The sequence below is a fragment of the Bos javanicus genome, chromosome 8 (assembly GCF_032452875.1).
Source record: "Bos javanicus breed banteng chromosome 8, ARS-OSU_banteng_1.0, whole genome shotgun sequence".
Lineage (NCBI taxonomy): Eukaryota > Metazoa > Chordata > Mammalia > Artiodactyla > Bovidae > Bos > Bos javanicus.
In genome coordinates, this window is record NC_083875.1 from 105,992,998 (window position 1) to 106,016,630 (window position 23,633).

At 48.8% G+C, this 23,633-nt stretch overlaps 1 protein-coding gene across 1 annotated transcript in view; it reads left to right on the forward strand.

Moving 5' to 3' along the window:
- Positions 1 to 23,633, forward strand: part of PAPPA (pappalysin 1) — a 268,043-nt gene that overhangs the window by 17,574 nt on the left and 226,836 nt on the right. The window contains exon 2 of the mRNA XM_061426652.1: positions 17,740 to 18,802. Within this exon, the coding sequence (XP_061282636.1) occupies positions 17,740 to 18,802 (1,063 nt within the window). The remainder of the gene's footprint in view (positions 1 to 17,739; positions 18,803 to 23,633) is intronic.

A 23,633-nucleotide genomic window follows, 5' to 3' on the forward strand; every position in this document is an offset into this window, starting at 1 on the left:
GTTCCATCTCTGGGTTGGGAACATCCCTAGGAGAAGGGAATGTCTACCCACTCCAGCATTCTTGCCTGGAGAATTCCATGGACAGAGGAGCCTGGCAGGCTACAGTCCATGGGGCCAAAAAGAGTCAGACACAACTGAGTGACTAGCACTTTCACTGTTTTCACTTTTTTCATGCTAGAGCTAGGACAAGAGTTGCTGCTGCTGCTGCTAAGTCAATTCAGTCGTGTCCGACTCTGTGCGATCCCAGAGACGGCAGCCCACCAAGTTCCCCCATCCCTGGGATTCTCCAGGCAAGAACACTGGAGTGGGTTGCCATTTCCTTCTCCAATGCATGAAAGTGAAAAGTGAAAGTGAAGTCGCTCAGTCGTGTCCGACTCCTAGTGACTCCATGGACTGCAACCCACCAGGCTCCTCCATCCATGGGATTTTCCAGGCAAGAGTACTGGAGTGGGTTGCCATTGCCTTCTCCGAGGACAAGAGTTAGGAGACTCCAGTTCTTGTCCTCACACCACTGTGAGTCCTTGACAAAAATCTGAGAAACCTCCACTGAACCGTTCACTTCTACTAGAGCACAGTTAGAAAATCTCACTTCAGAAGTTGAAAACTACTTTGAAAAAAAATTCAAGTGCTCGTCCTGCTTAGTGACATGGTTTTAAGTATTCCGAATAGTGCTCTGGATCCGGGTCTAGATGAATGGAGGCCCCTTTATCAACTCCAATATTTTAGATCAATAACGGCTTCTACCTTGGGTCAGCACATGGTGGGAACCCAGTAGAGAATGTGAAATCGAGGCAGGGCTGGTGGGGAAAGGGCTGGCTGCATAGAGCGGGCAGAGAAGGGAGCTGATGGTCACTTAGCTTCTGGGACTGTCTTTTGCCCCCAAGACTTCACAATCCGTGTGTGCGCCTGGATGCATGATGTTGGAGGAAGCCCTCGTGGCATGAAGTTGTTTCAGTTTCCGAAGCATTTTCGACATGTACCTATCATATTCCCACTCGCCTTGTAAAACAAGCATTTTCATTTAATACAGTGAGGTCTTTGTATTCTCAACAACAAACACATGGTCTAAGGCTCGCGGACACAACCTGCCTTTTTCTTCAACACTCTCCGCTACCCACCCCCACCCCCACCAGACTCTGTCTGCCCTTACAAAGCCCAGCATCAGCAGAATATCTGTTTACAAACAAGGGCTCCTAGAGAACAGTATCAGAAGCTCGAACAATCCTCTAGAACACGCCCCCAGCTCTGCCCTTGGAATCCCTGTGAGCGGTGTGTGTCACTGGCAGCCGCTTTCGTGGAAGGCTTTCTGCCTTTCCATCTTTCCATCTGCCTTCCTCTGTCTTCTTCCACTTATTCATTAAAACCGTGAGGGTCCTGGACTGAAGAGGCAGTTGGATGTGGGCTTGGGATATCTGGAAAACAGAGCCCGACAGGGAGTGGCTAGAGAACAGCGACACAGACCTACACACATCCCACTTGCCGTGTCATCTGAAGCAGAAGCTGATTGAAGGAGGATTATTCATTGGGTGGATGTAACAGTCACACGGTGATCACGAAGCTCTAGATTGTTTTTCTAGTGTTAGCAGCAGCCGAAGCGATTCTTTTGTTACTCTCTCAAACTTGAGTCTACTGTAGCTCCCTATTACCTACACATGGTAAGGATAATAGCTAACATATTTAGCACGTAATAGTGCCAGACGCTGTTCTGAGGACTTTGCGTGTATTAACTCTTTAATCTTCACAAGGACCCTCTGAAATAGATACTCTTATAACCCCAGTATTCCAGATTGAGAGAGCTGAGGGGTATGGGAAAGTTAAGTGACTTCCCGAAGGTCAAGTACTATATAGAATTAGTCCCAGAGTTCACTACATCCCACTACAAACCCTCTAGGTCAGGCTAGAATTCCTTAGCATCACATTCAACTTCCTCCCCAAGCGTTATGTTCTACCATAACATTTCCTAGTTCCTCATATCAGGGATCCTCCACCTCAGCACAGTGGAGATATTGGAAAGGGTGATTCTCTGTTGTGGGCGTTTGTCCCAGGCACTGTAGGATGCGTAGCAGCATCCCTGGCCTCTACCCACAAGAAGCAGAAGCAGCCTCCCTTCCCTAGCTGCGTTGATCAAAAATGTCTATAGGAACATTACCACATGTTCACTGGTTGAGAGCTGTTGTCTTACGTGGACTCGTCTGATTAAACAGAATTATCTGGTGTTCATAGAACACTACTGCCACCCCCATGCTTTCTCAGGTTTTGAAATTTTTTTAATGTATTGGAGTATAGTTGCTTTACAATGTTGTGTTGGCTTCTGCTGTATAGCAAAGTGAATCACTTATACATGTACCCCCTCTGTTTTAAATAGTAGATTGCCTTCCCACTTAGGTCACCACAGAGCACTGAGTAGAGTTCCCTGTGCTGTACAGTCAGTTCTCATCAGTTATCTGTTTTATACGTAGGCCCTGGGTCAGGAAGATCCCCTGGAAGAGGGCATGGCAGCCCACTCCAGTATTCTTGCCTGGAGAGATCCATGGACAGAGGAGCCTGGCGGGCTACAGTCAATAGGGTCGCAAAGAGTCGGACACGACTGAGCGACTAACACTTTTACTTTTCACGTTATACATGTTAGTGTTTATACGTCAATTCCAGTCTCCCAATTCATCCCACTCCCCTCTCCCCCTTGGTATCCATAAATTCATTCTCTACATCTGTGTCTCTGTTTCTGCTTTGCAAGTAAGTTCATCTGTAACATTTCTCTAGGTTCCTCGTATAAGCGATGTTATACTATTTGTTTTTCTCTTCCTGACTTACTTCACTCTGGTTGACAGTCTGCAGGTTCTATCCACATCTCTGGAGATGGCACGGTTTTGCTGCTTTTATGGCTGAATAGTATTCCACTGTATATATATATATATATATATATATATATATATATACACACATACATACACCATATCTTTATCCACTCCTCTATTATGGACATTTAGGTTGCTTCCATGCCCTGGCTATTGTAAATATTGCTGTAATCAACATTTGGACGCATGGATCTTTTTGGATTATGGTTTCCTCCAGGTATCTGCCCAGGAGTGGGATCGCAGGGTCGTATGGCAGCTCTATTTTTAGTTTTGTAAGGAAACTTCACACCGTCCTCCATAGTGGCTGCACCAGTTTACATTCCCACCAACCGTGGAGGAGGTTCCCTTCTCTCCACATCCTCTCTAGCATTTACTTCTTTCACATTTGGTTTCCCCTTTGACCTTGCAGGGTCCTTGGCCTCCTCCCCTCAGTCTTTTCTCTACTCCAGAGTCTTTGAGTTCCTCAGCACCTTTTACAGCTAGAGAGGAAACACTAGCCTGTCTGTGTTATTGATCTGCTTATTTTTATGCTTTTTTGTTTAAAAAAAAAAAAGATCACCTATTTCAAACCTTCTGTTTAAAAATCCACTAAAGATTCCACAGGCGCCTGAATTAAAAGCTCAGTTCATTTCATACATTCAGTGATTATACATTGGCTCTAATCTGTTTCAGGTCCCAGGCTAAGTACTCAGAGTATGAAGTCCCAGGTGATACAACACTGCACCTCAAGAGTGTGTGTGATGGATGATCAGATAGGGAACAACTCAGAGATTCAACTCCCCACCCTCTCCTAGTTCAGTAAATGAGAGGACCAAGCCCCAGAAGGTAGATGATATTTGATCAAGGTCAGCTAGAGAGCAAGCTCAAAGCTGAGCTAGATCATTCTCCACCTAGTGGAATAAAATTTAAATTCTGAAGACCTAGTGAACAATTAAATACCACTTACCCATCTGGAGTTTTAAAGAGTTCTTTTGAGTTGAGTCATAATTTATGATTTTTTAGTGGATATTTAAACAATAGAAAACTCATATTTGAAAAGTGTATCAGCCCTCTTTTCAAAATTTTTGCTTACATCCCATGCCTTTCATTATAAGTCTTTAAGGCTGAAGGGCTTGGGATTGCAATGGACAGGGTGTCCGGAGAAAGGAGTCCTGGTTCTTTCAGCTCTGTGGCTCTATCAGTAACAGCATCATGAAATCCCTAGCTGATGATCCCTACCCCGATGAACTCTGTTTCTGAAAACCCACCAAAGAGTCCCTATTGTCTATGGAATAAACTTCAAATCTCTTCACCTGGCGTTCACCACCCTGCACAATCTAGCTATGCCATTTCCCTCTACGAGCTCCCTCAGTGCCATCAAAAGCAGGTGTCTTCTCCATCTCCAGAGTCGCCTTCCAGTGACCACAGCTCTTGACTGCTAGAAAGCTGGTCTGCCCAGCCTCCCACCCCCTACCCCTCCTCTCCCACCAAATTCCTCGTGCAAGCTTAGTTATGTCATTCATCCAAGGAAACTTCCCGGAGCCTCCTTGTCTGAATCAAGTGTTCCCTCCGCTGAGCTCTTTGGCTTATACCTCCACTAGAACTTACTCTATTATGCTTTATTTAGTTATAATTAAAAACTCTCCTTTGTCCTCATGTGGTCAGCTTTCCCCTGACTGGCCAGCATAATTCAGAACTTAGGAACGTGAGCCCTCGAGACCGATTGTTTGGGTTTGAACCCCACCTCTGTCATTTGCCAGCGAATTACTCCGGCTTGGGCTTGCCCGAGCGTCAGTTCTCTCATCTGTAAGTGGAGGAAACAGTGCTGGGGTATGGTGAAGGGAACCTGAGCTACTCCGCTCAAGGAGCCACGCACGGTGCCTGGCACACGGCGCGTGCTCGACAAACATCCAGTCCCACTGCCCCCACCCCGACCCCCGCTTTCGGGAGTGATTCCAGATGCCCCAGCCCAGCAAAGCAGGGATCTGCCTGTCTGGCCACATCCCTTTCTCGTCTCTGGTTGCCTTCTCACTCCCCGAAAGGATCGCCCCTAGCTATGCGCGCCAGGGTGAGGCGACAGCAGGCTCGCCCCAGAGGAGCTTTTGTGTCCAGAACGCAGCCCACACTGTCTAGCGTGTGTTTTCACATACCTTGTTGTGGGCCTCCGCCGGTTAGGAAAATCACATCACTGGCCTCGTCGTGTGGGAATCCACTGTATCCCTCCGAGCTCCCTGGATTGGCAGGCAGCAGGCACTCAATGCCTCCTCCAATGCTATTCTGTGGATGAAGACCCGTCTACTTCGAGATGGACCCAAGGCCGACTCATCCATTAGCTGCAGTTGACACAATGCCTGAGGTCCACAGCACTTTTAAGAGGCCCATAAAAATGGCTTAATTTTTTTTTGATCAGAAGAAAAAAGCTAGTATAATAATACATATATGATAATGAAACCACCCTTCATTATATATATTTAAATATGTAATATAAAGATTTATATAATCTTTATATATATATATACCCTTTACACCCTTCATATGTATATATAAAGATTATTACATCTTTATACCAATGCAGTCATGAAATATATATATTTAGGGAGAAAGAAAAAGCCTCCAGGGTCCATGAAAGCCATGACGCCACCCCAGATGGAATTTGCAGCAGATCAATAGTACCTTAGTGGCAAATCAGGACACAAGTTCATGTCTCATCACTCCCAATTTAGAAATCTCCCTACATTTGAAGAAAAGCCCCAGAAGCGATTTCGCCACGATCTTCTTTCAGAGTTGAGAAAAGGAGGCCAGAGAAAGCACGACTTGCCTCGGGTCACACAGCTTAGTCGCACAGCAAGCGTCTTTCCTGACCTCTGGTTGCTCTTCTCAGTATTTTACGCAATCAACCTAGTGCCCACCAATGCCAACCTGCTACTCGATGGATAGACATTTGAGGCCCTGGAGACAGAGGGGCTTACTCATTGTTACCAGGATGCCTGCCCTGCCTCCAAGTCAGGACTCTTACTCCAGTACTACAAAGATGAGTCCAAACCTCAGAATCCTCCAGTTGAGTCTCTTCACAGGTATTGGGTTTTTATTTCATTTGTTCATTCATTCATTCATTCACTTGCTCATTCATCTGTTCAACAAATGTTGATTGAGTACTTAGGTCCTCAGCAGCCTCCTAAGGCTCTAAATGCAGAGATGTAAAGAGATGTATACTCTTTACCTTCTCAGAGCCTCATTTTCCCCATTTGTGTGAATTGTGAACATAATGTCTTAGAGAGTTCTTGGGAGAAGTGAATGAAGTAATTAAGGTCCTTTGTACACGTTAAAACTTCAAGGAGTCTTAAGAATGCTTCTTGTCTTGTTATCACTGACAGACTGTGTAATTAACATAAGGAACAGTAAAACGTTGAGTATATGAGAAAATAAGTATTAAGTAAAAAATAATTTCTGCTTATATTTAGCCATAGAAAACTTAAGGCATTGGCTAAGCATCTGGCTTTGGAATCAGAGAGCTGGCACCGAATCCTGTTTGTGTTGTTGTTGACCTGTGCCCAGTCAGTCCAACTCTGAGCTTCAGTTTCCTTACCCATAAGCTGGGACTAAGAGAACTTATCCCGTAGAGTAGGTATAGTAATTCAGTGAGATGATACACATAAAGGTCTGGTCTTGTACATGGCGCACCATCAGTGGTGGCTCTGTTTGTTTCTCGGGAGGGTCATGCGGCTTGGAGAGCCATTAGAACAAATCAGATCCTAGGGATAATGGAAGGAGGCAGACGTGGTGATAATAGATCTTCCTAATTGCATAGTATCAACTCTTATTGTATCTGTGTTGCCTTAACAGAAGGACTGGCACTAGCGTTAAGGATCAGCAGGTCTCTCAGCAGAGGGTGTATCTTCATATTTGAACGTCCAGCCAGGGCCCGATACAGTGGATGCCTGGTGACTGTGTGTTGAAGGAACTGGTGAATGGACAGATTAATAAATCAGAAAGGACTTGAGGATGTTGATTTAGGCAAAAGAAGAGCCAAGGATAACACAGAGAAAAGCCTCAGACAGCTCTAAGGCTCCCTTGGGTAAAGCGCACTGAATAACTCTGTGGGTTCCTGCAGCCCAGATCCCGCACCACTGTGTGGAGAGGAAAGGGGAGGATTCTGGCTCACTCTGCGTGAGCACTGGGCTTCCCAGGCGGTGCTAGTAGTCAAGAATCCACTTGCTCATCCGCTTGCTAATGCTTCTCCCTGGGTGGAATAAGAAGTGGCAATCCACTCCAGTATTCTTGCCTGGGAAATCCCATGGACAAAGGGGTCTGGTGGGCTACAATCCATGGGGTTGAAATGAGTCAGACACGACAGAGCGTACTGGTGAGCACCGAGAAATGCCCCAAGGTGCAAAGGCCTTGTTCTTCAGGGGTTCAAAAGTTGTCTGATTCTGGAGATACACGGTCACTTGTAGAGATGTACAGGTGATTCAGACAGGAGGTTGGGTGTTAAAGGTTGTTGAATGATTGTTGAGGGAGCCTCCAGTCCTGACTGTGCCTGATTCTGTGAATGTGAAGGGTGAGCTTGGGGCTTCTGTGAAGAGTGTGGGTGGCAGGGGGCTTTGGCTTGAGGGTTTTCTGAGACGCAATGTGATTATCTCTGAAGTTAGTGGATCTTCATCAAAAAGACCAAAGGTCAGCGCTCTTCTGTGGGGCAGCTCTAGTGTCAGCACCCGCGTCCACGGGGGGCAACTTCTAAGGGTGAACAAAGGAAAACATGTAGCTCCTCCTCCTCCTCCTCCCTTCCCCTCCTCTTCATCCTGACTCCTCTTCCCCTCCTCTTCATCCTGACTCCTCTTCCCCTCCTCTTCATCCTGACTCCTCTTCCCCTCCTCTTCCTCCTGACTCCTCTTCCCCTCCTCTTCATCCTGACTCCTCTCTTCCCCTCCTCTTCCTCCTGACTCCTCTTCCCCTCCTCTTCATCCTGACTCCTCTTCCCCTCCTCTTCCTCCTGACTCCTCTTCCCCTCCTCTTCATCCTGACTCCTCTCTTCCCCTCCTCTTCCTCCTGACTCCTCTTCCCCTCCTCTTCCTCCTGACTCCTCTTCCCCTCCTCTTCATCCGGACTCCTCTCTTCCCCTCCTCTTCATCCTGACTCCTCTCTTCCCCTCCTCTTCATCCTGACTCCTCTTCCCCTCCTTTTCATCTGGACTCCTCTTCCCCTCCTCTTCATCCTGACTCCTCTTCCCCTCCTCTTCATCCGGACTCCTCTTCCCCTCCTCTTCATCCAGACTCCTCTTCCCCTCCTCTTCATCCTGACTCCTCTTCCCCTCCTCTTCCTCCTGACTCCTCTTCCCCTCCTCTTCATCCGGACTCCTCTTCCCCTCCTCTTCATCCGGACTCCTCTTCCCCTCCTCTTCCTCCTGACTCCTCTTCCCCTCCTCTTCATCCAGACTCCTCTTCCCCTCCTCTTCATCCTGACTCCTCTTCCCCTCCTCTTCATCCTGACTCATCTCTTCCCCTCCTCTTCATCCGGACTCCTCTTCCCCTCCTCTTCATCCGGACTCCTCTTCCCCTCCTCTTCATCCGGACTCCTCTTCCCCTCCTCTTCATCCGGACTCCTCTTCCCCTCCAACCCTGCCTCCCTCTCTTTCTTCCTTATCGTCTTCTCCCTCTCCCCCTCCCACTTCCTTTTTTAAAGCCCTTATGAACCAATTTCAATGACAACGTGTGAAAAAGAGAGTGATGAACAGGTCTCTCTCTTTCAGAGAACAGCCTCAGAAAGGATAAAGTTTAACTACACAGAAGGGGGGAAATGGTCCCAATTTGGAGGAAAAGGCACAGACGTTTATCATTAATACTGATTAAACAGCATAGCTGACATTTATCACGTGCTATGCAGATGAGTATTTGTATTCTCTAACTAAATCCTCAAAATGTCACTGTGCCTTAAGTACTGTTATTATCAGTTTACAGTTGAGAAAACTATCAGGGAGGTGAAGGGATTTTGCCCAAGGCTACAAGCTAACATGCAGCAGAGCTGGGATTCCAACAGATCAGTCCACAGTACAAATGCTTCAGTTCAGTTGCTCAGTCATGTCCGACTCTTTGCTACCCCTTGAACTGCAGCACGCCAGGCCTCCCGGTCCATCACCAACTCCCGGAGCTTCCTCAAACTCATGTCCATCGAGTAGGTGATGCCATCCAACCATCGCCTGTGCCCATGTGCCAAGTCGGGATACGTGGATACGTTTATTATCTTATTAGTTCCCCCTCCAACCAGCAGAGGTAGATCGCATCATCCCTATTTTACAGATGAGAAGACTAATTCTACAAGAGAGATGCTCTGACTTTCCAAGTGTCACGCTCATGCACGGCAGAGCCAGCACCTGAATGAGTGTTTGCTGGTCTCTAGAACTCTGACCGTGCTATATTCACAGAGCTTACTTTCATGTGAGTGAAGGAGGCAGCCTGGAGAGTCACAATCCAGAGGGAAACAGGGCTGCGCCTTGAGCCCCTAAAAGCACTTTGCCATCCCCAGTGTGTTATGTAAGTCTGTGTATTAATACAGAAAATGGATTTTTAGGAACCCTTAGAAATACTCTTGTTCACCTTGCCTTACATCCAAATGGCCTTAAATAGTTTACAAGGAAATATGCATCCATTTATCTCCTTTCTCTCTCTCTTTCAAAAAAAAAAAAAAAAAGACCTGTGAAGTATACAGAATGAGACTGTTTAATCCCTGGAATACAAATGGGAAAACCGCCTCAGAGAGTTGAATGAGCTCATCCAAGGTCACAAGGCTAGTGTAAAAAAAAAAAGAAGAAGAAGAAGAAGAAGTGAGCGGACTGATAATATCAGGGACTTTTCGGGTGATGGTTCCCAGCAGGGAAAAAGACCACAGTCAGGGAGCAGACACAGGCACCACCATGGATGCAGGTCACACTGCTCCACCTAGACCTGGCCCCACCCATGGGATCAACATAGGAGATGCTGAGCTGACCTTGACCTTGTGAATTGCCCCAAAGGGTCACTCTTGATATCCCAGCCTCTCACACCCAGAGGGAGAGACAACCAGAACTCAGCAGAGTGTGGAGAAGCCTCTAGCCAAGTGTGATTTCTTCCAAGCCTTCTCCTTCCACTGAGCCTAAGCACCGTCCTTTGAGCCAAGGTACGCTGGCCTGGAAGAATGGGGATGCTGAAGTCCCTCGGGCACCTGCCTGGTGCTGCTGAGTCCTCCAGGGTCACCCTGGTGGTCCTCCCCCACCAATGAACCAAGTGCAGGGGCCATGGGTATACTTAACCCGAATCTGTCTGTTTTAATCACCCTCCTCTAGACAGATAAAAGCTTTCCATAGGATTGCTCTCTCAAGCATTTCTCTGTGGCTTTGATATCAGCCATTAAACCATGGAAGGGAAAACAAAACAAACAAAAAAAAAAGGACCAGCTTCAACTTTTAGCTTTTAATTTTTTTTTAGCCTCCTGAAAGAAACCAGATTGTTGACCTAAATTCCCCCTTTCATCCCCACATCCTCTCACCTCTGCTCATATTCCCCTGGCTGAGGTTCCACAGCTAGTGGACATCCTGAAGTTGGAGGGCCTGAAATGGCCTTCTTCTCCCTCCTCCCCACTCCTCCATGACCTTATATCCCCTTCAGTAGGAACTGAGGCAGGGACGTCTGAAAGACCTGAGATCTCAGAGTTACAGAGGGTCTCAGGTGGAAGGGACCTCTGTGGCTGTGTGATAAAACCCTCCTATTTCATAGGGGAGGATTTGAGGATGCCCTTGCTGGGGGGAACTGCCCACCCATTGACCTACAGCAGCAAAGTGGCAGAGCTGGGGCACAAGAACCTTGACCGTGGGCCAAGAGATTTTTCCCCCTGAAAGAGAGCATCCTAGAAGACAGCTCTGGCTTTAGAGTTAGCCCAAGTGGGATTCTCTCACTCTCTAGCTGAGATCCTTGGAGGGAAGCCAATTAGCTTCTCTACACCTGTTCCTTCTCTGTCAAGGAAGATCAGTCAAGCCCACTTCACTGGGTTCTTATGAGCATGGAAGGGGATGTCTGTGCTTAGCCAGGAGACCACTACATTGCCCGTTATTATTATCATTACAGATCTCCCTTGGTATTCCCAGTGCATTTGTTCCCAGACCCACCGTAGTTACCAAAAGCTGTGGGATGCTCAAGTCCCTTGTATGCAATGGCATGGAATTTGCGTCTGGTTGACACACATCCTCCTGTGTACTTTACATCAGCGCTAGGCTGCTTAAAGTGTCTTATGCAATGTGAATGCCAGTGCATGTCAAGGTCCTCCTAGCGGAGGTCTGGCTCATCTATAGGGGAACTGAACTTGAAATCAGGAGTCTTGAATTCCACTCCTTCCTCCCCCTTAGTGCTGTGTGACCTTGGGCAGGTTGACCTCACCCCTCTGAGTCTCAGTTTTCTCATCTGTTAACAGCACCTGTTATACAAGGTTGCTTGTGAGGGTCATAGGAGACATTTTGGCCCAGAAGCAGCTATGTGCATGCTCAGTACACAGCAGGGGCTCCAGCTGGAGCGAAGAAGCATCTCTTTCCTGGGAGGAGCTTTTCCTGTGAGGCGACCACACCACCCATTTTTATATCCTCGCAGTACTCCTTGCCCTGTCCACAGTAGGAGTTAAGCTGAGACAATGTGTTGTAACCAAGAAGGATACTGAATTGAGTACAAAGCAGCAAATGATTTAGGAGAAACTTCAGGGGGAGAGCTTAAAAAAAACTTGTTGAATGGCAGTATTATAGTTTGCTAGGGCTACCATAACACAGCACCATGACTTGCTGTCTTGAACAACAGAGATCTGTTTTCTCACAGCCCTAGAGATTAGGGGTCTGGGATCAAAGTGTCTGCAGGGTTGGATTTTCCGAGTCCTCTGCCCTTGGACCGTATGCTGCTGCTGCTGCTACTAAGTCGCTTCGGTCGTGTCCAACTCTATGCGACCCCATAGACGGCAGCCCACCAGGCTCCCCGGTCCTTGGGATTCTCCAGGCAAGAACACTGGAGTGGGTTGCTATTTCCTCCTCCAATGCATGAACGTGAAAAGTGAAAGTGAAGTCGCTCAGTCAGATCCAACCCTCAGTGACCCCATGGACTGCAGCCCACCAGGCTCCTCCGTCCATGGGATTTTCCAATGGGTGCCATTGCCTTCTCCGTTGGCCCATATAGGGCACCTTTTCCATCCCACGTCTTCATGGTGTCTTCCCCTTGTATCTGTATCTCTTCCTCTTAGCACAGCCATTCTATTGGATTAGGGCCCACCCCAATAACCTCACTGTAGCTTAATTATCTCCTTAAAGATCTCTCTCTAGATACATTCACATTCTGAGGGATGAGGGGCTAGCCTTCCACCTAGGAGTTTTTTGAGGGGAACACGTTTCAGCCCATGGCAGATGGAATGGAAGATGGGAGGCAGCCAAGAGCAGGACAGCAACGTTGAAGGAAAGATGAAGAACACTGCAATATAGAACCTGGGCAATGGAGCAAAGCTGAGTCAGAAACCCATAGGCAAGGGGGCTAGTAGTGGAGGTTCAGATGCTGAAGGACAAAGCAGGGAGGCACCCCAGACTCCAGACAGACAACCAGGCCCGGGCAAGTCTCTAGTCCCAGTAAAGTGAGGCAAGTCAGGTAGAACCGACGAAAAGCTAGTCATAAAGGACCGCTGATTCTTAGTCCAGTTTTTGAGCCCCAGGCAGAAGAATGACACAGAAAGCAGCCTTTTTGCAGTTCAGTTCCACTTGCTTGTGTTGCTGCTGTTGAACTTACAAAGATGTTTCTGCAGGGGGTGGGGCATGTCTTCAGATAGCCCAGGATAACGTGTGTGGCACTTGGCACTTGGTGTAGTGATGTGATTAAGAAGTTGGGTCTGGGACTCCTATGGACATGGAGTCTAAGCTGTGTTGCTTTGGACAAGCTGCTACCTTTCTGAGCTTCTGTTTTTCTCTGCAAACTGGGCTGCGTTGGTAGTTTTGTGGTGAAGACCAAGTGAGAGAAGTCCCATAAAGCACATGGCGCTGAGTACGCTCTAAACAATGTGATTGTATTAATAATATGATGGTGCTCTTACAAGGAGCAGAGTGATAGAGAAGTGTCCCCCCGCGCCCCTTCTCTTGCCTCCCTGGTTTGCTCCCTCCCTTCCTTTATTTTATAATTTTAATGACAGACTCTATGCAGCACCTGCAAGGTACCAGATGCTGTGTTGGATGTTGGGCGTTTAGAAATGAACCGGAGAGAGATATAGTCAGGAAGCAGACACTGAATGCATAATTACCAAACAGACGTCTAGGACAGGGAGGAGTGTGATGATTGTGTGGGAGGAAGACCCGTCTATACCTGGGCTGGAGTGGCGTGGTCACACCACCCTGCCCCCGGGCGTTGACAGTGCAGGGATCCTGAGAGTGATCCTAGCCCCAAAGCCCAGACAACTCTCCCGGAGTGACCCGGGCAGAGGTTTTGGGAAACTCCCTGCAAAGCCTTCTGCATTCGAACTTGCCCCCATTGTGCATGCCCTCTATCTCTGGGGTGAGTTGAGACCAAGAAAAAATAAAAAGAGAAAGAGAGATACAATAAAAATAAATAAACATCAAGCTTCTGCTGGGCTGTGCAGCCCTTTCACAGCAAATCTGGCTGCCAGCAGATAGGGACACATTAGAGAGAATAGGGTTCAAGTGTCTGATGCTGGCCATGAGACCCAGGGCAGCCTCCTTCCTGGGCCTCTACTTCCTCATCCGTGCAGGTGCCCCGGACGGCCATTGGCTGGGGAATGAATGGGCTCTGGCACTTTCCTTGCCCGCTCGCACGTGCTCACAGCTCTGAGGCAGGCTTATGCTAATTAGCTTAGATGGTGTGCAGGATTGCCCGTGGCCATTCTGTGAGGCTGTGTCCCCCGGGATCAACCTCTAGTCCCGCCCAGATGGTGCGACGTTCAGACTGCCTTACTGTTTCTTTCACTCTGTCTCTATCTTCCTGGAGAACCGTGGGGAAGGATGGGGTGGAGGGGTACTGGCATTCACCCACGTCCTCCAGAGAACACTGTTGCATGTCTGGTGTGGAGACACACAGAGGACGTGTCCTCTAAGCACACAAGAATTGGCGATGACGTGAGGCATTCGATTCAAATCAACACACATTTTTGAAGTATCTCCTCCTTACAAGGAACCATTCTCACAGGGAACAAAAGAGCTCTTAAACTGTAGCAGGGAGATCGTTTACTCCCAACTCCTCCTTTCTCAGAAAAGGGAAATAAGGCCTGGCAGCCAAAGAGGCAGGGTGACTTGTCCCCGGCAAGGTCATACGGCAGACCGAGAGCCCAGATCTCTGGTCCCAGCTCTCCAGTTCCAGGCTGGTGAAACAGCGGTGTCTCCCATCCAGCCCTCTGAAATGTGGCTGCTGTTGATTACTTTATTTTTGCCCAGAAATAAATCCCATTCACCAGTACAACCCACCCCCATCCCCCCATCCATATTGAAATTCAGTGATTTCCTTTCACCACTAACACCCCAGGTAAATATTTCCCTCTGAACTTCTGCAGCCACTGCTTCAGGGTTCTCATTTCCTTACTGTGTTTCCTCTTGGTTCCACTGAAACCCTCCCTTTGCCCTTCCTCTCTGCCTCCTGGGGCTAAGCTGCCTCTTGGTCCTCCGCTCCATGTCGCAGAGTCTAGCCGTTCTTGTTGATTCCCTCTTTTCTCTCAACTGCAAACAGAGGCGCCCGAAGCCCATGTACCCCAGTCCCAGGAAGGCCCTGAGCTGAGGGCACTCTCAGATGTGGTCACATTTTACCTTGCTACTCCAGCCAGCCACCTTCCAAAGGCAACGGGAAAGCCAGGCCTGAGAGCCCCCGGCCAAATAAAAACCTGCAGAGAGAGAGAGAGAGAGAAAGAATCCTGTTCCAGATGTGAATTTTCTCACTAGAAGAATTTTCTGTTCCGGGGTGAGGTAGGGGGGTTGTTAGCCAGAAGCGGAAGAGAAGGTGAGCAGAGAGGTGGGATGTGGCGAGGGCAGGGATGGGGACGGGGGGCAAGGTCAGAGGGGCAGGGGGTGAAGTCCAGAAGCCTGTTCTCTCATACTTCCCATAGCTATCAGTGCAAGACATAGGGGAGCTCATTCCAAATGTGGAGTCGGAGCTTTCGCCTTGGAGAGGTCAGTGGGGAGGTAGCTTTTACCATGCAAGTCTCATGACAGTAGCAAAGCCAAGGGGAGGGGGGTTGGGCTATGATTTCTGAGTAGCGTTTGCCAGTAAATTTGAGGAGAACTCGTGCTCTTTGAGCCTTCATCCTACCTGCTGTTAACACATCAGCCACCTGGTCTTTAGGGTGCCTACTCTCTCTGGTGTTGCTACATTTTGTTTTCATCCTTCCCCCCTTGGCATCCTTGACATCACTCTGAGACCCTCTAGTATTTTAACAATGTAGTCCCATCTGGACAGCCATGGTGTGCCAAGGATGGTATAGCCACTATGTCTTTTAAGCGTGACAACATGTGTAAAGAGAGATAGAGAGGAGGGGATTGAGATCCACAGAGGTGAAGCGATTTGCCCTGGATGTATGGCCAATAATTGTTGTCATCAGAATTACCCTGACTCCAAAGGCCCTGCTCTTTGTATCTGGCCAAGAACACACTCTGTCTTCTGATTCTCTCTGTCCTTTACCCAGGGAGTCATAGATTAGTGCCTCTGCTTCTATTTCACCTTTTCTCTTCTCCCAGTCTGTTCAGAATCATCCATGTGTGCATTTGTGGGACAATTGCTGAGTGCCTGCTGTGTACACCCCATAGTGCAAGATGCTGGACAGGGTAGAGATGACCCAGACAGAGTCATCATTCTCAAAAAGTGTCGTGTCTAGGGGAGACTCCAAAACCAGAGAGTAAATGTCCAGTTTCCTAAAAGTACAAAGAATTCAGAGGAGAGAGTGATTATTCCTCACAGGACCATTAGGGAAAGCTTCCTGGGAGAGGTGGTTTCTGTTTTAGCCATTGGGAAACCTGGGATCACAGAAAATCCCCCGTGGAGCAGGCGTATGAGGGAAACCTCATGCATTCCCTTCCCTTGCCGGGGAGAGAACCAAGACCCACCAATACTTGGTGTTTCAGCAAGGCCTGAGAGCAGGTTGATATTGTAGGAGACCCTGGCCATCACTTGAAAGTTGGTAGAACAGGGAATGGTGATAGGGGAGATGTAGGTGGACTTGGAAGCTTGGCCAAAACTACCATCCATGTCAGCTGCTAACAGATTTACACAAAATTGAAGGCCCCAGTACCCACAAAGAAGTACAAAGTGTGTGGGCCTTCTCTACTGATTGTGCTAGAAGCTCTCTGTGCTCATTTGATGAGTGTTAATGGCAGAGGTACACTCAAAGTTATGGTGACCGCAGCAGTTCTCCAGCTGAAAGTAGGGGCTGTCCTCCTAAATGAGCATCTTTTATTCGTTCTCCTATCCCTGCTCTCTCCTCCCACCTAGCCTCGTACATCATCAAACACTTAGAGTACATTCTTAATTAGAAAGTCCTCTTCCCCATCCAACTGCTTCCCTGTGCCAAGGACACTGGGTGTATTCCATAAAAGCTGGGAACAGGAGTTGATGAGAGTAAAGAGACTTAGATCCAGAGAGAATCTACTTAGTGACTTCCTGGGGTTTCCAGGCTAAGTCTAGAGATGTCTAGCTTGGAACTTCCCCAAACACTCAACTGAAATTTGGGACAACCCAGGCAGGTGTTTTTATGCAGATGGACCCCTGGTGACACTGATGGGGGAGAGGGAGGTAGAGTTAGTACCTAGGACGGTGATCCTAGGGTCTGATGGATCTAGGATCTAGTTACCAACCAGTTGACCTTAAACCATCCATCTCTTTACCTCCTTCAATTCCTGTTTCCTCCTTTGTTAACTTAATATCATCACCTTGAGGGTGCTAAATGGGTTGAATGAATTAATGCATATGCAGACCTTCACACAATGCCTCACTTGTGACAGAGGCTTGGTTTTACTTAATGATGGAGTCCCCAACATCTTTTTATGCCAAGAGGATGACTTTTACTTTTTAAAATATTAGCATTGATGTTAGAGAAAAGCAGGTTTGAACTGGGTCTCAGGAAATTTGTCAGTGACTATGTAACCTAACAAATACCTTCCATTTCCTGGGTCTCAACTCCCTTAACTTTTGAGTGAAGGAGTTGGAATTGTTGATGTTTAAAAACCTTTCCAGCTCAGATAGTAAGTACGCCTGGCTTTCTTGGGGGTGAATGTCAGAGCTAGTCAGGGCTACTGTTACGATAGAAGCTTTGCAGTCCATGACCATCACTTCTCCAGGCAACTTTCCCGGCAATTCACCACCACTGATCACTGATGAGAGCTGGTGGCTGATGCACTCCTGTTATGGTGACTATAGTCGGAGCTGTCGAAATGCACCTTCTGTTGAGCATTTTCTCTCTCTGATTCTTCTCTTACCTCTCCCTCTCACCATGTATGTCATTCTACACTTAAAATACACTTTTAATTAAAAAGTCCTCTTCCCCATCCAACGGTTTTGCAAAATCAAAGATTTTCAGATTTTAATTATTAGTAGTATTACTGTTGTTTTCTTTAGCTCAAGTGTGTATTCTGCAAACAAATGTCATTTTTTGTGTGCCCCATTCTCAGAACCAATCAAAGTGAAACCACATGGGTTAAAGTTGTGGTCAGAACCTCCCAAAGCTACCTCATCTGTGTTCTCCATTCCTCTAGCCCTCACCTTGCCCTCGGGGTGGTCCCAAAGGCTCAGTCAGTCACCGCCAGAAGGCCACTGAGCGCAGTTTGTGACTTCCTCTTCTGGGCATCCTGATAGGAATTTTATCAGAAAGAAAGAACTCTCCCCTCCTTCCTCCACCCTTTATTTATTCATCTTTTTCTTTTGGGGCTACATAGGGCTCTATGACAAATGTTCTTATGCCTCACGTGACCGAGGATGGGTCGTGGGCATTCACACCGTCAGTGACCAAGGCAACAGAGACCCACGCTACTTTTTCTCCTTGAAGACAGACCGGGCCCGGCAAGTGACCACCATCAATGCCCACCGCAGCTACCTCCCAGGCCAGTGGGTATACCTGGCTGCCACCTACGACGGGCGGCTGATGAAGCTCTACATGAACGGTGCCCAGGTGGCCACCTCCGGGGAGCAGGTGGGCGGGATCTTCAGCCCCCTGACCCAGAAGTGTAAAGTCCTCATGCTGGGAGGCAGCACCCTGAACCACAACTACCGGGGCTCCGTGGAGCGCTTCAGCCTGTGGAAGGTGGCCAGGACGCAGCGCGAGATCCTGCTGGACATGGGGACCCGCGGCCCCCAGGGCCCTCTACCTCAGCTCCTCCTGCAGGAGAACTGGGACAATGTGAAGCGAGCCTGGTCCCCCATGAAGGACGGCAGCAGCCCCCGCGTGGAGGTCAGCGGCGCCCACGGCTTCCGGCTGGACACCAGCTTGGAGCCGCCGCTGTGCGGGCAGACGCTGTGCGACAGCCCCGAGGTCATTGCCAACTACAACCAGCTGCCGCGGCTCCGCCAGCCCAAGGTGGTGCGCTACCGCGTGGTCAACCTCCACGACGACGGCCGGGAGAACCCCACCGTGAGCCGGCAGCAGATCGACTTCCAGCACCAGCAGCTGGCCGAGGCCTTCAAGCACTATAACATCTCCTGGGAGCTCGAGGTGCTGGAGGTGAGCAACTCCTCCTTGCGCCGCCGCCTCATCCTGGCCAACTGCGACATCAGCAAGATCGGCGACGAGAACTGCGACCCCGAGTGCAACCACACGCTGACCGGCCACGACGGCGGGGACTGCCGCCACCTGCGCCACCCCGCCTTCGCCAAGAAGCAGCAGAACGGGGTGTGTGACATGGACTGCAACTACGAGCGCTTCAACTTCGACGGCGGGGAGTGCTGTGACCCCAATATCACCGACGTCACCAAGACCTGCTTCGAGCCCGACAATCTGCACAGGTAAGGGAGTCGAGCTCCTCCCCTTTTACCCATGGGTGTGGCTCCTAACGCCCAATGGGGCTGCGGGAATTTCCCAATTCGCAAGGCAGACTGGACCAAGTAATCACAGGACTGCATGCAGGGTTGGGCTTCCTAGGTGGCCCAGTGATAAAGAATCTGCCTGCCAGTGCAGGAGAGGCGGGTTGGATCCCTGGGTCAGGAAGACCCCCTGGAGAAGGAAATGGCAACCCACTCCAGTGTTCTTGCCTGGGAAATCCCACAGACAGAGGAGCCTGGTGACCTGCAGTCCATGGAGTCGCAAGGAGTCCTATACAACTTAGTGACTAAACAAATACGCAAGGTTAGTCCTTTACCGAAATATTTCTGCATCGCCTCCTATGGGCTCAGAGGGAGTTCTCAAGATCCTGTCTTCTCAAAAGGCTCAGAGTCTAGAACTGGACCACCTGGGCTGAGTACTAACAGCTACAGTCTGCCGTCCAATGCAGTGGTCATTAGCCACATGTGACTGTTTTTAAATTAGTGAAGATGAAATGCCATTTAAAATCCAGTTCTTGCGTCACACTAGCCACGTTTTCAGAATTCAGTAGCCACCTGGGGCTAGTGGTACCGTACTGGACAGAGTCATATGACTGCTTCTGTGCTAGCAGAAGGGTCTGTTGGGCAGTTCTGGTGGAGCTGGGATGGGCTGGGGTCAGACAGACTGCATGCTTTTTCTGTCACTGTCATGTCTGAATCTTTGGGACCCTGTGGACTGTAGCCTGCCAGGCTTCTCTGTCCATGGGATTTTCCAGGCAAGAATCCTAGGTTCAGGGCTCTTCCCTTACTTTGTGACCTCTTACAGATGTCCTCATCTGTACAATGGGAATGACAGTGGCACCTACTTTGTGAAGTTGCTTTGAGGATCAAATGAGGGCCGGCCAAGCAAGTCTCTCCTAGGGGCTAGCAGGTGACTGCCTCTCGATAAGTGCATCTGCCGCTTCTTGAACAATGAAAGGCAGCATGGAGCATGCGTAGGAGGTCAAAGAGGAACAGCTGACTTGCAGCCTGAACATTTTAAGGAAAGCTTAGGTACGGTTTGGACATCAGAGATTGAGTAGATTGAGTTGAGGTAGAAGGAGGATACTCAAGGCAGAGGAGCTTCACATATTGCTGAGAAGAGGGTGGAAATGGTGGAGGGCAGATTTTCTAATGCCTGACTTAGCCTCTGCCTTGTACTACAACTCTGACCAGCAACCCCCCAAAACACCCAGAGGTGGACCATAGGTGACCGCCATTTGATGTGGGACCCAGGGGGACTAGTTTTAAGTCAGAGAAACAGTCTGCATCCACTTTCCTGACTTTCCAGATGCATGCTGAACTTTTCCATTCTCTCCAGCTCACAGGACCCTGGCCTTGCTGATGGCTTGATTGGTTGGCTCATTTGCCAACCTCTGCAGGTTTTCTGCTGACTCTTCTCTTTATGTCTCTCTCACAAGAGCCAGGGCCTCCCATGCACCGACAGAATACCTATGTGCAGAGGAATGACGATGCTGGCAAGACAATGTCATGCCTGGCCCCAAGCCAGAGAGCACGTCAGCTCAGCCTTCTGGCTGAGTCCAGGCGGGCCCCTGGACTCTCACCTTGGCTCAGAGATGGGAGCAGCCCATGTAGGAAAAGCCTTGGTGTGTGGCAGGTTCCTTCCAGGTCACCATGCACTTTCATCTCTGCTCTAGTTAGGCTTTGATGGCCTTTGATGAGAATGACTGGACAGGGTTAGCATTTTGTATTTAACTGATAAGGCCTTAAAGAGTGAAATGACTCAACCAAAGTCCCAGGTCAGGAAAGACATCTGGCTAAATCACAAATGCAGGACTTCTGAGATGAATGTGATGTATGCTCTCCTGAGCCAGACCCCAGGAGTTCCTGGGATGCCCAGGTAGAGTGGGTGTGGGAGGATAGATAAAGAGCCAGGAATACTGGCAGCCACTCATCTATTTGTCCGTTTATCCATTCATTCACTCATGCAACAAATGTTTATTCAGCACCTTTCCAGTGCCAGGAAGGTGAGCACCTGTGTCCCTGCTTTGCGGAAGGAAATCCGGGCTTCAGAAGAAGGAAGGGACTGACCCCCAGTCACTCAGCTAAAGCATAGAGAGCTTAGATTTGAGTCTTGCTCTGTTGACTCCACAGTTCCCATGGAAGGGAGGTATTTTTAAATCCAAGGAGCAGTAAGGGGCAGAGTCAAAAAGCAGGAGTGACTGGCGAGGTGGCTTTCGTAAAGCCTTTGGGAGAAAACTGCTGAGTATGATTGGGGCAGGACCAAGGGCAGCTGACCTCTGTGGTTGGGGTGCCGGGGCCGCGGGGCCCAAGGTTCTAGAGAGCTGACCATCAGCAGACAGTGCTGGCAGGTGCCAGTGGCCTCCTCTTTTCTAAGTCATGGGACCACATGTCCAGAATGCCCGTGAGCAGCCATTTGCCAGCACTGTGACCACTCACACCAGGGCCTGTGTGTTTGCTGGCTGGAAAGTCCTGTGCCCCAGGGAGCCCCACCGGGTATGTTTCACCTCCTGATGAAGCTAGGGGGAGGGGCACAGCATTCTGGCTGAATCAGCTCTCCTGTGTGCAGAGAAAAACCTGTGGAAATTTGCAGAGAAAACACTTGCTTTATGATTTTAAAAAAAGAGGGAGGGATGGGGGGGGGAGGAAGAAATGAATGAAAAAGGAAAGAAAGAGGAAAGAAAGGGAGAGAGGGAGCTAGGAAAGAAGGACAACACCTGTAATAGAAAATTAGATTGACATTGTCTCGATGATTTTTAATGAAGAGGTGAACTTGTTTTATACACAAGGTATGCTCCTGCGTTGCCTGCCTCCCACCCTCCCTCTCTCTCAGTGGGTAAAAACAATAAAGATAATATTTCAATTACTACTTCTCAGTCTGTGGTAGAGAACCAGTTTTGTTTCCTCTACGTTGCCAACCAATTCTTTTGTAACATACAACAAAAACGAACTGCTATGAATGAAGTATCCCCAAGAATGGTGAAGCAGTGTCAAGAGTTCTCTAAAAGTTTCTAAATGTTGTCTCTCCACTTCTATACTCATTGTGCCATAGACTAATGAGAAGTGGCTGGTGCACAGCTTACTTAGAGTGGCACTGAGTAAAATTCATCATCCTGACAGCTTATGTAGCAGTTCCTTCGAGTAAACTAAGATCCACCAGTGATACAGTAGTGCAGACTCCATCAGAGAATTACCTTTCTTCTAACACATTCGAAGCCATTCTTTACCTACTAATCCTTGGGCCCCCTTAGTCCACGTTCTCAGGAGTTCATGTGTTACAAAGTTCACCCAGTCCTAGTAGAAGGCTACAGAAGACATCGAAATGATGTTAGATGTCAGACCTAGAAACAGCCTCAGAGATCAGTGGGTCCAAAGCCTGCTTCCCCCATAGAGGGAAGCTGAGGCCTAAGCTCATACAATCCATTAGTGATCAGAATGAGGTTAAGGGTCCTCTAGGTTTCCGAGGCCCAGTCATCTACTGCGATGAAGCTTCTCAGGACTGTGCTGACATTCTTGCTTTTCATGGATACCTGCTCCCCGGCTCTCTGACCTTGCCCTCCTCTTCTGAGCATTTGGAATCGTGAAATGCTGAGATGAGGGAGTTTGGAAGAGAATCAGATAAGGACTTTGGATGTCCATGAGCCACTGCAGAACTATTACAGCTAGATTGGCCATGGGGTTTCCTTGTTAAGAGGGCAGGATAAGGATACCTGAGTGAGGATATGGACAAAGAAGGGGGCTAGGGAGTGGATGTGGATGAGTAAACAGAACACTGAGAAAGCGGGTCCACCAAGAGGATGCAGCCTCAGTAAGGGGTCAGGGAGGGATGGGATGAGGAAGGGCTTGTGGAATACGGAGTCACTCAGTATGGCTGGGGTCTGGAGCATAAGCAGAAAGGGGTTCGGTTTATCTCGTGAAAAACTATAGCCTGCCTCTATCCCTCCTTTCATTTCTTTAGGCCCTCCTTCCTTTCCTCCCTCCTTCCTTCCTATTTTGCCTTCTTTTCTCTTTAAATGTTGAATGCTCCCTTTGTGTCAGCCCTGTCCTTGCCCTTTTGGAGCTCACCATCCAGTGGATATCCTGGCTTCCCTGGTGGCTCAGACAGTAAAGCATCTGCCTGCAATGTGGGAGACTTGGGTTCGATCCCTGGGCTGGGAAGATCCCCTGGAGAAGGAAATGACAACCCATTCCAATACTCTTGCCTAGAAAATCCCGTGGATGGAGGAGCCTGGCAGGCTACAGTCCATGGGGTTGCAAAGAGTCGGACACCACTAAGCAGCTTCACTTTCTTTCTCTCTCTTATCCAGTGGATAAGAGAGGTGAGCAAACAAGGCATCACGATCCCTGGTGTGAAAGAAGGACACCGCCCCCCCCCCAGTCTCAGCCAAGAGGAGCTGTCTTGGAGGGGAAGCACAGGTCTTTTTATTGGACTGGACAGTTATAAAAAGACATTCCAGTGACTCTTGGCCGTTCCCTACAATAGTGGAGACAAGCCAGGTAGGCAGGACTTCATTTGCAGCCATTAGAAATGTCTATAAACAGAACGTACTTGGTACATCTTTTTATAAATGAAATGAAAAACCTGGATGTTAATAGAAAGCCCCGGTATCAGGAAATCCAGGGGCAGTTGACACTTCGGGCTGGGCACACTTCATGGTGAGAAGATGTTGCAACACACCCACCAAGTTCCTGATGGACCCCTTCTAGCTTCGAGCTCTGGCATCGTTAGGTGAACTTCACTTGAACGTCTGTTCCTATAGAATAGGGCAGGTAAAAGGAGACCTCCCAGACACCC